At 40.0% G+C, this 18,004-nt stretch overlaps 1 protein-coding gene and 1 non-coding gene across 17 annotated transcripts in view; both read left to right on the top strand.

Annotated features, from left to right (window-relative positions):
• CCDC158 (coiled-coil domain containing 158) overlaps positions 1-18,004 on the top strand; it is a 110,400-nt gene that overhangs the window by 53,581 nt on the left and 38,815 nt on the right. For all 16 annotated transcript variants that reach the window (XR_008524565.2, XM_063723462.1, XM_054554075.2 and 13 more), the window contains 6 exons: positions 242-439; positions 2,155-2,637; positions 7,630-7,819; positions 12,410-12,562; positions 14,494-14,606; positions 16,643-16,801. Coding sequence is in view for 15 of the 16 variants with exons in the window: in XM_063723462.1 (XP_063579532.1) it covers positions 242-439; positions 2,155-2,637; positions 7,630-7,819; positions 12,410-12,562; positions 14,494-14,606; positions 16,643-16,801 (1,296 nt within the window). In the remaining variant the exon portion in view is untranslated. The remainder of the gene's footprint in view (positions 1-241; positions 440-2,154; positions 2,638-7,629; positions 7,820-12,409; positions 12,563-14,493; positions 14,607-16,642; positions 16,802-18,004) is intronic.
• On the top strand, positions 13,222-13,327 carry LOC112133221 (U6 spliceosomal RNA). The gene has a single exon (XR_002914903.1). It is a non-coding gene; the product is annotated as a U6 spliceosomal RNA (small nuclear RNA).

The following is an 18,004-nucleotide window of genomic DNA, read 5'->3' as shown; positions in this document are numbered from 1 at the left end:
TCATTGTATATTATTTGAGGTCTAGTCCCTCGAAATAGACTTGTAATGCTAGAAATTTAAAGCAAAATGCTAACTTATTTTTCATGGAAATAATTGCTCTTAAGCCATTAAAAAGGAATCAGATTCCAAAATCAAAGGTATCTGAAATCACATAAAAACTCCAAATATGATATAAAGACAATATGTTTTATCTTAATTATTTAATAGCAGAGAGGAAAAAAGCATTCCTCTCTCTTTTTAGGCTGATCTACACAAAAGGGAGAAGGAGCTGAGTCTGGAGAAGGAGCAGAATAAGCGTCTGTGGGACCGAGACACAGGCAACAGCATCACCATTGACCACCTGCGGCGGGAACTGGATGACCGGAACATGGAGGTGCAGCGCCTGGAAGCCCTGCTCAAGGCCTTGAAGAGCGAGTGTCAGGGCCAGATGGAGCGGCAGGTCAGTGCCTGCACAGGCTGTGCCATCGCCAAACAATCTCCTCTGGGGGAAATAAATATTTTATGTCTAAATAGAGCTTTTTATTTTTAACATATATGGACCTAAAATGGCTCCTAAAATAAAGCTATGGATTCTGTGAGCAATTTATGAAAACCTGATACTTATTTTTTATTTTATTTCATTTTTTGTTTATTTATTTATTTATTTATTTTTAGATGGCATCTCCCTCTGTCACCCAGGCTGGAGTGCAGTGGCGCGATCTCGGCTCACTGCAACCTCCACCTCCCGGGTTCAAGCGATTCTCCTACCTCAGCCTCCCAAGTAGCTGGGATTACAGGCACGTGCCACCATGCCCAGCTAGTTTTTTGTATTTTTAGTACAGATGGGGTTTCACCATGTTAGCCAGGATGGTCTCGATCTCATGACCTCATGATCTGCCCACCTCGGCCTCCCAAGGTGCTGAGATTACAGGCGTGAGCCACTGTGCCCGGCCTACATATATATATATATATATGTGTGTGTGTGTGTGTGTGTATATATGTATATATGTATATATATGTATATATATATAGACACTAATTAAACGAAATGTGTCAAGCTTTATCTCACTTGTACATTGTTGTAGAACTAAACTCCTATCCCATTGCCTTTTCACTTTTACCTAAAATTGGTAACCTAATAATTGCTTATTTCTGCTGCAGAGAAGCATCAAATTATTGGGCAGCCTAAGGAGAAACAGGATTGAAGGTTTCTAACAGATTTTTTTGCTTTATTTTTCTCCCAAAAGAGACTTGCCTCTCTTTCCCCGAGCCTCATCACTGATTGAGACTGATGAGTGCACTCCATTCCGGTGCACCCACCAACAGCAAAACGTGGACTGCCTTCTTAATAGCAGTGTACCTTCTGTGCTAGGAAGACATGGTTCTAATGCCAGTTACTGCCACAGGGACATAAAAAGCATCCCACAAAAGTGTAAGCTTCCCAGAATGTGAAAGCAAACCAAGGGACTGGTCTTGGCTTAGACCCAGGCAAAGCCATTAACCTACTCTCTGGCTTAACCTGGGCAAGAAGAAAGATGAAAGGACCAACTGGAAGTTAGAATTTTCAGCTTTTCCAAACAAGGATCAGAGAATATGAATGTGTGTGTGGATAAAAGCCATTATTCATTTTTTTCCTCAGAGGTAGAATTAAAGGTAAAGTTGGAGGGAAATTAAAAATAAGGGGTAGTTATTGTAAATTCCACCACCCTTCCCCCCATTGCCAGGGTTATCTTAATCTAAATCAGTACAGAAAACATCCACAGAGGAAACTTCCCAAGACTGCACTCTAGAACACCATTGTGGAGGAGCATTATTATTTAATTAGGCCCTCTCCACCTTGGTCTAATTAGCATATGTCAGTCTTACATATGTTATAAGAGCTAGAGTTCTGACAGCAAAATGATTGAGTTAATTTAACTAGACATGACTGGGTACAGTGGCTCATCCCTGAAATCCCAGCCCTTTGGGAGGCCGAAACAGGAGATCATTTGAGGCTGGCAATTTGAGAAGACCATCCTAGGGAACATAGTGAGACCCCCATCTCTTAAAAAAAAAAAAAACTTACTAAACATTGCCTAATTCATGATTTCAGGCTTTTAAGTTAATTTGTATCTCTTGAGGTTGCCTATACCTATCCTCCCAAATCTATGAAATTCTCTTTTCTTTAACAATCAGATGGCAGCAATTCAAGGAAAGAATGAAAGTCTAGAAAAAGTATCCTCCTTGACTGCTCAGCTTGAATCCACCAAAGAGATGCTGCGCAAAGTAGTAGAAGAGTTGACAGCCAAGAAAATGACTCTGGAGAGCTCAGAGAGGACAATATCGGACCTGACAACTTCTCTCCAGGAAAAAGAGAGAGCCATCGAGGCTACCAATGCAGAGATCACAAAGCTCCGCTCCCGGGTGGACTTGAAATTGCAGGAGCTGCAACACTTGAAAAATGAAGGGGATCATCTCAGAAATGTGCAGACAGAATGCGAGGCCCTCAAACTGCAGATGACAGAGAAGGACAAGGTGATCGAGATTCTGCGACAGCAGATTGAGAACATGACACAGCTGGTGGGCCAGCATGGACGAACTGCTGGAGCTATGCAAGTAGAAAAAGCTCAACTGGAGAAAGAAATTAATGATAGGCGGATGGAACTAAAGGAACTTAAGGTCTGTAGAGTTTTTTTGTGATTTAACTTCTGAAATATCATTTCTTTTATTACCAGGTATGACCTGTACTGAAAAGTGGTTCTTGGTATCTGTGGACACTCTGAAACTGTTGAAAGGTGTTTGTTTCTATGTGCATATGTGTGTTTTTGTGAGAAAGGATAAATACTTTTATCAGATTACAGAAGGAATGGATGACTCAAAAATGGCTCAAAATCATGGGTACAAAAGAAAAATGATCAGAAAATCTATGAAGTCTTTCCTGATACCACAGGAAAGTATTTTCTCCCTCTTCAGACAGACCTAAATTTGAACCCCGTCTCTCACTACTTAGTTACAGTGAAACATTGGACTGTTTGCTGAATCTTGGCTTCGATATTTGATAAACAAAATCAACCAAAAAGTAAACAAAACAAAAAACTCCCAACAACCTCTTGGGTTACTGTGAGGCTTAAATCAGAAAGTATATATCAAGGAATGAGCCTATTAATAGTTTCTGGCTATTTAATAATTTAAAATTTAAGTAACTTAATAATTTAACATTTAATAAATATTAGTTTATTTCTCCTGTTTTGGTCTGCTTCTGAACTTTCTCATGCTTTATTTGTACCTGTTAAAACCTGGTTCACATTCTATATTGCTGTGTGTGTGTGTGTGTGTGTGTCTGTGTGAGTGTGTTTATGTAGCAGTGTCTCCTTTTCCCTACAAGATTGTAGACTTCTTCAACCAGGTTACACATCTTATTAGTCTTTGTACCTCCTGCCCCATATTTTTGTGCCTTGCACCCAGAAGGTGCTCGATAAATACTTATCAAAATTTAACACGACTTAATGGGTTTTTTAAAAAAATTGATTTCATAGGATTTATGTCACCTTTATCTCTGACTTGGTGAGTAGTAGGAGACAAATCACATATACTGTAGATGCTTCAGTTTCCTCCTTCTAAAAATAGGGCCAGCAATAGATAATTATCCATCTTATGGAAATAAACAAGTTCATTGCATTAAAAAAATAGAATTTTCTATTGCTTAAGTTTTTACCTGATTATATACATTTTTAAATGACCAAACTCACCATGGAAAGGGACATAGAAAGAATTCTCAATGGCCAGCCCTACAATGAACCCCTTAGAACAGGTGTGATGCATGGCAGAGCATATCAGAGGAGAAAGGATGGTTGTTCTACCTTGCTTAGGAAGATCCCTAGTGGATTGCTAGTGTGTTAAGGTTCTAAACAGGAGAATCCCACTCTTATACTCTAAAACTTGAATCAATTTAATCCTCACAAAACCTTATGAGGGAGGCACTATTATTATCCCATTTTACAGCTGAAGAAACTGAGACACAGAGAGTTTAACTTGCTGGAGGGCAGCACTACCTTGTGGTTTGAACCTAGGCAGCCTAAGTAGATGTTACTGTGCAGTGGTTCTCAGTGAGAAGCGGAATCGCCTGGAGAGCTTTTTAAAGCACAGACTGCTGGCCTGCTCCCAGAGTTTCTGATTCAGTAGGTCTAGGATGGGGTGTGAGATTTGGTGTTTCTGAACAAGTTGCCAGATGATGTGGATGCTGCTGGTCCTGAGAGCATCCATCAGGATCTGTGTTAGTGCCTCAAAGGAATGTGGAGCTCATGACTAGAGAGGGCCAGTGAAAGCTTCAGAGAGAGCTGGGAACCTGAAATGGGCAAAAACTAGGCAAAGAGAAGGAAGGACGGCATTCCAAGCCCAGGGAGAAGTCTAGTCTGTAATTTAGCCTAGAGATGGTGTGGGAGACATTAAAGGTTTAGGGGTAGGAAGGAGGGGGTAACATGAAGAAGACAGTGTTGGAAGTGGATTAATCTGGCATCAGTATGCAGAAGTGGCTTGGAGAGAGTAAAACTAATTTTCAGTTCCTAAATATGGAGCTGGAGCAGCTTCAGGGAATAATTTCCTAGGTAATTAGAGTTTCACACAGACACAAAGAACATAAGTTTAAAACTCAAGTCCTAATGCCACATCTACTTCCCTCTGTGATCTGATAAGAAAAAAAGGTGGGGGAATCGTAGCTGTAGAAGGTACGGTTTCTCTCCTTGTTTCTGTCACCTCTTCAGAGTGGGTACGGCACACATTGACAGCAGAGAAGCAGAGTGACTTTTATTTCAATAACTGTGGGTCCCCAGAGCTAGACCTTTCTTAAAAACAAATAAATAATAAGACTAAGAAAGGACTGAATTCTATCAGCTGGCCTCAAGAGGTGGAACAGGAGCAGCACTCATCCTATGTGTGTTGTGATGCCTCAGGTTGTCCCAGGGAAAGCCTTCCCCATCCCTTACTGCATGAGGCCAGCTGGATTTAGTGTGACAGTTGCCAGGAGTGGCTAGGCAGAGATCAGATAGCCCAGATTAGGGCCTTTACTGCCCAAACCCATCACAGGCGGGCAGTGAGACAAGCCTGGAACTCCCCACCAATCCTTTTTGAACAGCCAAAAGCTTGTCATGTGGCTATATTTCAGATGTATCATTGGTCTCCGCAGTTAAACTGCTGCTATAGCAGTCAAATTGCATCTGCCAGGATACTAAGGCTAGTAGGGGGATAATTTGGGGAAACAATCTGATGACCAAAGAAAGTCAATATTTTTTTCAAATGTCACTTATTTGGAAGGATCTAGGTCAGTTCTGTCCACCAGAAATACCGTGTAAGTAACATGTATAATTTTAAGTTTTCTAGTAGACACATAAAAAGAAATGTGAAATTAATTTTAATAACATTTTATTTAACTCATATTCAAAATATAGTGTTTTTAATATTATAATCAATACAACAGATCACCAAGATATTTTATATTCTATTTTTATACAAAGTCTTTGAAATCTGGTGTGTATTTCACACTTACAGCACATAACTTAGATTGGCCACATTCCAGGTGCTCCAGAGTCATGTGCAGGTATTGTGTTAGACAACACAGACCTACACCCTGGGAAGAGAGGGGTCCTCCTAGGAAGCCTTACCAACACAGATAGAGACCAGTTAGGAGGCACTGTGGCAATCCATATGCGAAGTGATGGCAGTCCAGACCTGGAGGTTGGGCAGGATTTGGTCAACAGCTGGGTATGAGGGGTGAGGGACAGGGAAAGACATGGCGACTTTGTGAATTCAAACTTAGACTGGCAACATGGTAGTGCCTCTAACAGAGAAGAGTCAGAAAGGATTGTAGGGGAAAGCCCTCTGTGAAGAAGGAATAGGAATGTTTGGGTCAGAGTTTGCAGAAGCATGCCATGCTAGGGGTTTCTGACAGTTAGTTGGAAACGTCACATTAGAGTTGCTGTATTCACATTCCCTACTCTAGTCAAAGGACCAGATACTTTCACCACCACAAACCACCCCAGTCTAAGCTCCCACCTCTCTCGTTTGCTCTTCCAGTTGCCTTCTCACTGGTCTCCATGCTTCTCCCCCTACCCCACGCCAACCACTGTTTTCCTTCATACTAGAGCCAGAGTTGTATTTTTAAATTGTTACACTACATCACTCTCATACTCAAAACTGTCCAATGACTTCTTGACTCACTCACAATGCATGCTCAAGTTCTTACATTGCCTCTGAGCAATCTGATTATTCCCTTGGCCCCTCTGACTTCATCTCCTGCTTACCCCAAGCTCACTTCCCTCCAGCCCTACTGATGTCCCTGCTGTTCCCCAGACACTTTACCTGTACCCAGAGCTCTTCCCAGACTGTCCACGTGGCTTGGCCTTATGCTCCTTGAGCATAAGGAGCATCTGCTTATATGTTACATCATCAGAGAAGCCTTTCCTTGCCAACTGTGGCAGGGTCCCCAAGACCGACCCCAGGTTTGATGATTCCCTAGGAGGACTCACCAGACTCAGCATATAATCATATACAAGGCTAGGATTTATTACAGTGAAAGGATACAAAGCAAAATCAGCAAAAGGAAAAGGCACATGGGGCAAAATCCAGAGAAAGCCAGGCATGAGCTTCCAAGAGCCCTCTCTTAGTAGAGTTATGCAGGACATGCTTACTTCCTACTCCACCGCCTGCCCCAGCAAGACACTGACAACACCTGTCAAGTGTTGCTAGCCAGAGAAGCTCATTAAAGCCTCAGTGCCCGGGTTTTTATATTGGAGATTGGTCCCATAGGCCCCTCTACCTGGCAGGCATCCAGATTCTAGGCTCCCAGAAGGAAAGCAGGGGTTCAGCATAAACACATTGTTTGCACAAACAGTTTAGGCACACTGAGCCACTCTTATTAGGGTGGTGGGAACCCTCCCAAAATCCAAGTTCCCAGACGACAGTCAAGGGCCAACCTTGTAAGCTGGCCTTTCTGAGGAGAGCACCCAAACCTGCTATGTGAACTCTTTCTGCACACCAGCTTACCTCAAGTAGCAAGCCCTCTCTTGCATTCATTCTATACCCCTCACCTGCTTTTATTATTATTCTTGCTACTCCTCTTACCTGACGTATTAAATATTTGTTTGTTTTCTTCTCTTCTTACTAGAGGAGGACATGAAGACAAAGACATTGTTTTGTTTATTGCTATCCAGGGCCAGGACTAGGGTGAGGTAAGTGAGGTGCCCAGGTTGGAGGCCCTCACCTAGCTGCTTCACTTGCATTACCCTCGTCATAGCCCTGCTTCTATATCCCTTGCATGTAAAATAGTTCCTGCCACAAAGAAGGTTCTTAATATGTATTTTTTGAATGAATGGAGATAGAATAGGAATAATGAAGGGTTGTTGCAAGCAATACTAGGAATTGACATCTAAGGTCAAAAGAAAGTGAAATATTTTCCCACTTTCCATTGATGCTTTATAATAAAATACAAATTTAGTGTCCTGAGAAGTAATGAAAAGATAATAAATATGGATGGAATACAGATAAGAGGCAGAAAAGGATATTAAGGAGGAGACTGTTGTCAGATTTTAGGACTGTGTTAGCAGCTATCAGTTATAACTATACATGCACATATTTTTTACTTCTATATCTATCCTTTGTATTTATCCATATATTTAGATTTTAAAAGATAAAAAAGATGCAAAGATCCGGGAGCTTGAGGCCAGAGTGAGTGACTTGGAGCTGGAAAAGGTGAAGCTGGTGAATGCAGGCTCTGAGCGGCTCCGTGCAGTGAAGGACATCAAACAAGAGAGAGATCAATTATTAAATGAGGTGAAAACAAGTAGGAATGAATTAAACAATCTTTCAGGTATGTTGCTTCGGCGCAAATCCTACTAAAAAATAAGAGTCTTAGCAGTGAAGCCAATGTAGACCCTAGCACAATTGCAAAAGAAGGGTGTCTCACTCACATGACAAACATGAATAGTTATGCTGCCCCCATGGAGTTATTCATAGCATGAAATCTCATAGTTCTCATGAAGAGTTCCCACATCTTACACTTACTGACCTTAACTTTAGTCGGCCCTCAGTGTACTGGAAATTCTGTACTGAATTTCCAAGAGAAGTGTGAGGTATCCAGAGTCCAGGCTTCCAAAAGGAAAACAGGTGTTCACATAAATCACATTGTCTGTACAGTTTTGTGTTTATGAAAGTGGAAACTTTGAGTCCTTTGAGTCAAATAGCTTGATTAGAAGTTTACTAATGAAGTGACATGTGAAAATAGACATGTGAATTTATTGAAAGGAAAAATCCATGGCCTTACATTAAACAGTGAAACACTCCAGTTTATGGTTGGTATGTGTATTAGTCCCTTCTTGCGTTGCTGTAAAGAGCTACCTCAGACTGGGTAATTTATTTTATTTATTTTCTTTGAGACAGAGTCTCACTCTGTCCACCAGGTTGGAGTGCAGTGGCGTGATCTCAGCTCACTGCAAGCTCCACCTCCTGGGTTCATGCCATTCTCCTGCCTCAGCCTCCCAAGTAGCTGGGACTACAGGCACCTACCACCATGCCTGGCTAATTTTTTGTATTTTCAGTAGAGATAGGGTTTCACTGTGTTAGCCAGAATGGTCTCGATCTCCTGACCTCTTGATCCACCTGCCTCAGCCTCCCAAAGTGCTGGGATTAAAGGCATGAGCCACCCCACCCAGCCCAGACTGGGTAATTGATAAAGAAAAGAGGTTTAATTGACTCACAGTTCTGCAAGTTGTACAGGAAGCATGGCTTGGAGGCCTCAGGAAACTTAAAATCGTGGAAGATGAAGGAGAAGCAAGCACATATTCACATGGCAGCAGGAGAGAGAGAGATAGAGAGAGAGAGAGAGAGCACACAAAGGGGGAGGTGCTACACACTTTGAAACAACCAGATCGCATGAGAACTCACTCACTGTCATGAGAACAGCAAAGGGGAAATCCGCCCCCATGATCCAGTCACCTTCCACAAGGCCCCTCCTCCAACACTGGGAATTACAACAGGACATGAGATTTGAGTCGGGACACCAAGCCAAACCATATCATTCTGCCCCTGGGCCCTCCCAAATCTTATGTCCTTCTTACATTTCAAAACACAATCATGCCTTCCCAATAGTCCCCCAAAGTCTTAACTCATTCCAGCATTAACTCAAAAGTCCAAGTCCAAAGTCTCATCTGAGACAAGGCAAATCACTTCTACCTATGAGCCTGTAAAATAAAAAACAAGTTAGTTACTTCCAAGATACATTGAGGGCACAGGCATTGGGTAGATGTTCCTGTTCCAAAAGAGATAAATTGGCCAAAACAAAGGGGCTACAGGGCCCATGCAAGTCTGAAACCCAGCAGGGCAGTCATTAAATTTCTAAGCTTTGAAATAATCTCCTTTGACTCCATGTCTCACGTTCAGGGCATGCTGATGTAAGGGATGGGCTTCCAAAACCTTGGGCAGCTCTGCCTCTGTGACTCTGCAGGGTACAGCCCCCATGGCTGCTTTCATGGGCTGGCACTGAGTGCCTATGACTTTTCCAGGCACACAGTGCAAGCTGTCAGTGGATCTACCATTCTGGGGTCTGGAGGACAGTGGCCCTCTTCTCACAGCTCCACTGGGCAGTGCTCCAGTGCAGACTTTGTATGGGGGCCCCAACCCCACATTTCCCCTCTGCACTACCCTAGTAGAGGTTCTCCATGAGGGCTCTGCTCCTGCAGCAGACTTCTGCCTGGACATCCAGGCATTTCCATATATTCTCTGAAATCTAGGTGGAGGCTCCCAAGCCTCAACTCTTGCTCTCTGTGCACCCACAGCCCCAACACCACATGGAAGCTTCCAAGGCTTGGGGCTTGCACTCTCTGAAGCAACAGCCCGAGCTGTACCTTGGCCCCTGTTAACCACAGTTGGAACTGGAGCAGCTGAAATGCAGGTCATCATGTCCCAAGGCTGCACAGTGCAGCAGGGCTCTGGATCTGGCCCACTAAACCATTTTTCCCTTCTAGGCCTCCAGGCCAGTAAGGGGAGTGGCTTCTGAGAAGGTCTCTGAAATGACCTGGAGGCATTTTCCCCATTGTCTTCGCTATGAACATTTGGCTCCTCTTTACTTACGCAAATGTCTGCAGCCTTAAATTTCTCTCTAGCAAATGGATTTTTCTTTTCAACTGCATGGTTGGGATGCAAATTTTCCAAACTTTTATGCTCTACTTCCCTTTTAAATATAAATTCTAGCTTCAGGTTATTTCTTTTTTAATGCGAATAAGCATAGGCTTTTAGGAGCAGCCAGGCCACATCTTGAACACTTTGCTGCTTAGAAATTTCTTCTGCCAGATACCCTAAATCATCTCTCTCAAGTTCAAAGTTCCACAGATTCCTAGAGCAGGGGCACAATGCTGCCAGTCTCTTTGCTAAAGCATAGCAAGAATGATCTTTACTTCATTTCCCAGTAAGTTCCTCATCTCCATCTGAGACTTCTTCAGCCTGGACTTCATTGTTCATATCACTGTCAGCATTTTGGTCACAACAATTTAACAAGTTTCTAGGAAGTTCCAAACTTTCCCACATCTTCCTGTCTTCTTCTGATCTCTCCAAACTGTTACAACCTGTATCTGTTACCCACTTGCAAAGCTGCTTTCATATTTTCAGGTATCTATAGAGCAGTATCCTACCTCTCTGGTACCATTTTTCTGTATTAGTTCGTTTTTGCATTGCTATAAAGAACTACCTGAGAATGAGTAATTTGTGAAGAAAAGAGGTTTAATTGACTCACAGTTCTGCAGGCTGCACAGGAAGCATGGCTGGGAGGTCTCAGAAAACATAATCATGGTGGAAGGTGAAGGGGAAGCAAGCACATCTTCACATGGTAGCAGTAGAGAGAGAGAGAGAGAGAAAAGGGAGGTGCTACACACTTTCAAACAACCAGATCTCATGAGAACTCACACACTATCACAAGAACAGCAAGGGGGAAATCATTCCCCATGATCCAATCACCTCCCACAAAGCCCCTCCTCCAACACTAAGAATTACAATAGGACATGAGATTTGGGTCAGAACACAGAGCCAAACCATATTAGTATGGTATGAAGTATCATGTACTTCATAAAGTCAGAAGTTACTGAGCATTTACTATGCAAGACACTGTGATAGAACCTGGAAACCCCACAATGAAGCTCACAGTCTAGTGGGGAGATAAACCTAGATAGAAATGGGTGAATAACCAGTGTGTGAGGCACAGTGAAAGTGTATTGAGTACAAAGATAGCACAGAGGATAGAGAATTTACCTCCTATAGGAAGTGATGTCTGTACTGGGTTTGAAAGAGGAAAAGGAATTCAGGTGAAAAAGAGGTGCAAGGGACATTCCAGGCAGAGAGAACATTATGGGCAAATGCATGAAGCCATGAAATATCAAAATGTGGCCTCAGAAGTATTTGCTGGAGCAAAAGTAAAACGAATGAGGGCTAAGAAATAAGGCAGAATAGATAGGTAGAGCCGGGTAATGTGGAGCCCACAAAGGATATTAAGTAGGAGATTTTTTGTCAGATTTTAGATGGACTGTGTTAGTAAGTAGATTAGAGAAAAGAAAGGCAGCCCAAGCAGTTAAGGAGGATTTTTGCAGTCATCCCAGATAAATAGAATGAGGACTTGAATTAAGGCAGTGGCAGTGAGAATGGAAGGAAAGAATATTTTTGGAGGTTAAATCAACAGAACTTAGTGGTTGGAGGGATTAAGTGTAGGTTTCAGGATTTTAGTTTGTGGTATTGGAAAAGCAATGTCAGCAACTGGGAGAGGGAACCAGAAGGAAAGGCAGGCTTCAGGGCTGGAGGATGAGATGTAGTCACTGTGAGGCAGTTGGTTTCAGGTGGCACGAGGACATCTACATGGAGATGTCTGGACAAATGGAGCTGGAGCTTTGATCTTTTTCTATATAAATCTAATCATATAAATAGATACATATAAATAAATATGTGTGTGTGTGTGCATGCACGTGTGTATTGCAGTATATCAAATGATGAGTTTGTGCCAGGTATTTTCACAGATACTGGAGATAAGTCAGATAAGACAGATGGCAGCCTCAGGTTACTTATAGTGTCTTGGAGATTCATCTACCAGCAGATGGTGGTTAAATCTACTCTAGTGGACATGGTCATCCAAGAAGAAGGTTTAAGATGAAATAACTGCAAACTAATTACAATGTTTGGGAAAAAACAATGAGTAATAAGTGGGTAAAGGAGGAATAGGATCCACCCAAGCAGATTAGAAAGAAAGAGTCATATCCCTGGAATTGTGTATGTACATCTCATTTCTGTAACAAAGGAAGACGTAATTAAATGACTTCTCTTCCAGTTCTAAAATTCTGTGATCATTAATTACAAATAAAATATACTTAATTAACAATGGGATAGAAAAAAGTAACCATCTATTATTGATTGTCACATTGTATAGAGGAGTATGAAGTCTTAAAAAGGAATTTCCGAAACAAAAGTGAAGAAATGGAAATGACTACAAATAAGTTGAAAATGCAATTAAAATCTGCACAGTCTGAACTAGAACAGACAAGAAATACATTAAAGTCAATGGAAGGATCTGATGGTCATGGTATGCTCTGTTTGATTTAAAATTTTTTCTTCTGTTTTTAATTTAATGGACTAAATTTGTTAAAACACAAACTCAAATACGTTACCTACCACCTCTTCACAGTGCTAAATGATGTGAGAAATATACAATAGTAGGTATTAATGATGGAGGGTATGTAGCAGTAGTTAATTGTTTTTAGGGAAATTACCATGGAGTTAATTTAATCCCTAAACTATCTGAATCTTTCCTTTCTAGTGGCTATTTCAGTAATTTCTAACAGATCTCAGTATCTATTAATGTCAAGTAATTATTTTTAAGGATATAAATACAAGTTACCAGTAATTTCCATTCAACCCTTTATTTTTCAACATGTACACTATATAAACTGTAGGTCCCTGGCTAGTTGGCAGTTCTTGATTCCTTCACTGTGATAAAAATGGGAAGGAATCCTGGAAATTGAATTGTTAGGTGAGGGGACCTTCTCACCACCTAGACTTACTCCTCTTTTACCTTGCTGCCCATACTAATGCAGAGAGATAAAAAGGTTATCTTCCAGTTCATGTTATTCATATAATTGTGGACATGACCATATTAGCTGACCGTAAATATTAATATTTATCTAATTAAAGTATATGTTTTTCCATTTCTCAATATTTTTTAATGTCAGAAGATTTATTTTTGTGCTCACTTTGGCAGCACTTATACTAAAATTAGAACGATATAAAGAAGATTACCATAGTCTCTGTGCAAGGATGACCACAAATTCTTGATGTGTTTCATATTTTGTGTGGTTTGGCCCTTTGCTGGTTAACACAGATAAACTTGTTGGGTTTGGAGAAGTCACTCGAGAGGTCTTTTGGGGTCTGCTGCCCCTGCTCCCCAGACAGCAACCCTGCCTCACTGTCCGGCATCTTCACAACCACCCCAGAGACATTACAATCATTAAGTTACCTAGAGAACCCTTGTATTCTCATTCAAATTCTTGTTTTTATTTATTAAATCGCTTAAAATTAAAAAAAAACATTCGTTTGAGAAAATTACCTTTCAAGGCCAACCATGATCCACTTAATCAGACCGTAATTCTTCAAAGTGGTGAGCAAATGATGTCAGACTTTTAACCTATTAATAAATCAATATACAGTGTCAGTTTGACCCTGTTTTGACAGTTTAGATAGAAGAACTACATCTTGTTAATGACAAGTCAGACCTTTCATTCTGATAGCTTGTTTGTAATGAATGGTATATTTTCATTTTTCTTTTTAACCTCTAAGTTATAGCCAGACTGGACTCAAAGCTGTGGCATTTTCAATCCTTTTTCCTCAGCTGACTATAAGAAAAAAAATCAGATATGCTTATGCTGGCAGTTTGGCTACTGAGATGGTAGTGAGTTCCAAGCACATGACACCAATCATGAGAATAAAAATTGAAGGGTTTGTGATATCACTGGACCCTTTAAAAGATATACTAGATGTCTCGTGCAGTATTTTAAGTATGAGTTTCTGGAAAAATCATTTTAGTAATAATACAATATATATTATTATTTATGTGACACCCCCCATGTCTACACACACACACACACACACACACACAAGTACATATATTATATATTATATATTTCCCTACATGGGTAAGTATGAGTTTAGTCAATGTTATTGTTATTACTGGAAAGGTGGCAACGTATCATGGTCAATGAAATCCCAGTGGCAAAAACCCTACAAAACATGATTATATGTATGTTTCCCAGCTAAAAATCTCTAGTAGTAGTTAAAAGTTATTATATTCCAATATTATGAAAACCGAAGACATTTGTCCATGATCTTTTCCTTGAAACTGCCCAGATACCTTGGAGGATCTTACTTGTCACCTTCTCATAAAGTTTAACCATCAAATTACCATAGTCTCTCAAACCTAAGAACCTAAGGCATAGTTTGCCTCTTTTTTTTTTTTTCCAGCTATGAAAGTGGCAATGGGGATGCAAAAGCAAATCACAGCCAAAAGAGGTCAGATAGATGCCCTTCAGAGCAAGATACAGTTTTTGGAAGAGGCAATGACAAATGCAAATAAGGTGGGTTGCTGTCCTCAGAGTGGGGAAACCAACATGTTCACTCGCAGACAGACCACAAGGCAGAATAAGATGAAGCAGAGATGCAAGTGCAAGGGGAAAAGGAAAGCTTATTTCTAGGTGAGAGAACAAGGGAAAAGTTCCTAGAAAAGCATTTGAGCAGGATGTTGAAAGACAGCTACTATTTTAAACGTGGGAAATGGGAAAAAGAACATTCTTGGTAGAGGCAAGGAATGATTATAAACAAAATACAGTGAGTTCCATTATAATGTGACATACATGTGCGTAAAAATCGCTGTGCTATGCAAAATTGTGTAATAAAAACCACAGGGCTTATGGGAACAATGGGATCAGGAGCACCACACTAACAAATTTAATTAGTGACACATAAAATAATAGGAACCTAATAAAAACAATAGCAGTTTTACACATACTAAATTGTTAAGAAATATATAAATACAACAATAAGTATAGCTCTTTGTCTTGAAAATGACCTGATGTTTTCTTAAGTATATATGCAGCTTGTATGTTATTGTGGAGGAGTAGGAGGAGAGTTTCCTGTAACACCGGATGTGGATGGATGTGGTTCATAACACATGGTAAAACTGAGGTAGCCGGTAGGTGGGTGTTTGAGGAGTGTGCATGTATGCTTCTTGTGTATTCCTATGCAGCTGTGTTTAGCTAGGTTGAGTTTAATGCATTGACCTAGTGGTTCTCATGAATGAGATTCATTCACGAATAAGCAACCATGAAGTTTGCCTAATGCTCAAATATTCTCTGGTATATCCATTACTTTGGAAAAAGTGTCTATTTCGGAAGAAGATTTATAACAGAACTGACCATAATAGAGGTGAAAAAGTAAATGACAAGTAGAAAATAAGTGCAACCAAAGTAATTGCTAATTTACTATCCATGATGAGCTGCCAAAATCAGAGTATTTGCAGCTAAATATTAACAAGTATAAACCTACATTTGTGCATACCCCTTATCATATAGACTTATTTCTTCTTTCCAATTTTTTCTTCCCTTCCTTTCTCTTATCCTGAATTCACTTTTTTCTTTCTCCTTTTTTTTTTTTTTTTTTTGCCTTTGGGAACCTAAAGCAGTGCTTATCCTTCCTGATGGCACTTATGGCTTTAAGAGGTTACTGCCTGGAGTCAACAAAGATGCCTGCCTTGCCTAAAGGAAAATATTCATCATTGTTCTAAGATATTCCCTCCAAACAAAAAGGAGAAAGCCTATACAATTAATTCCTCTTTCCTTCTGAAGCCTTTTCTGCCTAATCTAATCAGAAAAGGAGAACTTTTTTGCATTTTACAGTAGCAACACCTTCTACCTTATTTACAGTAAATGTTTTTCACTATGAAAAAATACATAAAGAAATATAGACTCAACACACTGATGTATTTTAACTTGACAACTATACATTTATTATTTTTGTATACATATTCCATGGCGCTTTTTTGGAGGGATGAACTAATTTTAATGAAATGTTGTTTAATAGCAGAGACTATTATATCAGTAAGCTCACTGTCATCATTGGGCTGTTAAGTGACTTGAGGGCAGGAACTATATGTCCCATTTGTTTTTCTGTCACAGGGTTTGCAATAGGAATTTGTGAAATCAATATTCCACCTTGAAACAAAATAGAAATCCATAAAACTTTCAAGTAATGCATCTTTTAAAAATCTCTGTTGTTTAAAATAAATTTTAGTAAAATTTGATATACGATTATTTGATCCCAATTCACTAAAACACTGTCTTTTTATGACAATATAGTTATTTCATATTTTGTAGATTTTATCAAAGATTTATTAAGACTAGAAAGAAGTAATAATACCAGCAATGATTAAAATAGGAGAGAGTACATAATAACATACTCCCAGCAGCTCCCAACCACAACTCAGAAGCAATTAAATGGCATATAAATTAAACTTACCTAGTTCAGGGTCCTTTAAACAAGAATTTTATATTTCCATTACCTTTCAGCATCTACATCAACAGGTTATTTCTGATATTTTTCTCTCATATAATTGTAGGAGAAACATTTTCTGAAAGAAGAGAAAAGTAAACTCAGTCAGGAATTGAGTACTGTTGCCACAGAAAAAAACAAGATGGCTGGGGAGTTGGAAGTTCTGCGATCTCAGGAACGCCGTTTGAAAGAAAAGGTTACTAATATGGAAGTTGCTCTGGATAAGGTAATTATTAACTAAACATATGAAGTAATTATCAACTAAATAGTTATTAACCAAATAGAATTGTTCTGAACAAAAGAGGTATGTAGACAGGAACTGAATGTATCAATTTGTGTTGTATCCCAATCACCTAGCAGAAAGGAAAACCCTATCCTACAGAGAAGGCGTTTCTGAATTTTAAAATGTAGTCATAATGCGTACTTTTTGCCAAGTTTTCTTTTTCAGGCTAACATAGTCACAGGAGCAGTAAGATCAAAGATGTAAGATGTTCCTGATATCCTTAGTGACAAGAATAAGTAAAAAGGTCTCCATGAGCACCTGACTTACCACCAAAAAGTGACTTGAGTACTTGGTAGAATGCAGTCTCTTAATAATGTCAATAAAATGATAAAGTAATGCTAATGGCTGGCACTTTGTGGGGTCCAGAAAGTGCATGTAGGAAACATAGCTTAAAGAATGAGAAGGATCAGTGATACTTTTTGTCATTGCCGTTTATTGTAGAGAAATAAATCTCCCTTCCTGTCACCTAGAAACTCTGGAAGCCTAAAATTGTACCAAAACCATCCTTGATTGCTAAGAAAACAGTGCCTTTATGATTAGATACAATAATTTGTGATCTCACCTCTGCTACCTTTGTTTCTTAAAACATGCTATATTGACTCTGTGAATTTCAGTTGTGGTTATTTTTTTTTAATTTATTTTATTTTATTCTATTTTTTTGAGACGGAGTCTCGCTCTGTCACCAGGCTGGAGTGCAGTGGCACAATCTTGGCTCACTGCAACCTCCACCCCCCGGGTTCAAACGATTCTCCTGCCTCAGCCTCCCGAGTAGCTAGGACTACAGTTGTGCACCACCACACCCAGTTAATTTTTGTATTTTTAGTAGAGGCGGGGTTTCACCATGTTGGCCATGATGGATGGTCTCCATCTCTTGACCTCGTGATCCGCCCGCCTCGGCCTCCCAAAGTGCTGGGATTACAGGTGTGAGCCACCATGCCCAGCCAGTTGTGGTTATTTTAATATAAATTTTTATACTTTGGTAAAGCTGCTTGCTCATTCCATCCTAGTTCATTCATTGTTTGCCCTTCACATACTAAAAGCTACGTATTTGCTGGGGGTATAGAGGATAAAAACATGGCCTCCAGTTGCTCACAGTTCACTGAATAAAGCAGATAAATAGATCATTGTAATATAGTTTGGTAGAAG

The sequence above is a fragment of the Pongo abelii genome, chromosome 3 (assembly GCF_028885655.2).
Source record: "Pongo abelii isolate AG06213 chromosome 3, NHGRI_mPonAbe1-v2.0_pri, whole genome shotgun sequence".
NCBI classification, from domain to species: Eukaryota; Metazoa; Chordata; class Mammalia; order Primates; family Hominidae; genus Pongo; species Pongo abelii.
This window is presented reverse-complemented; position numbering and strand designations above follow the sequence as displayed.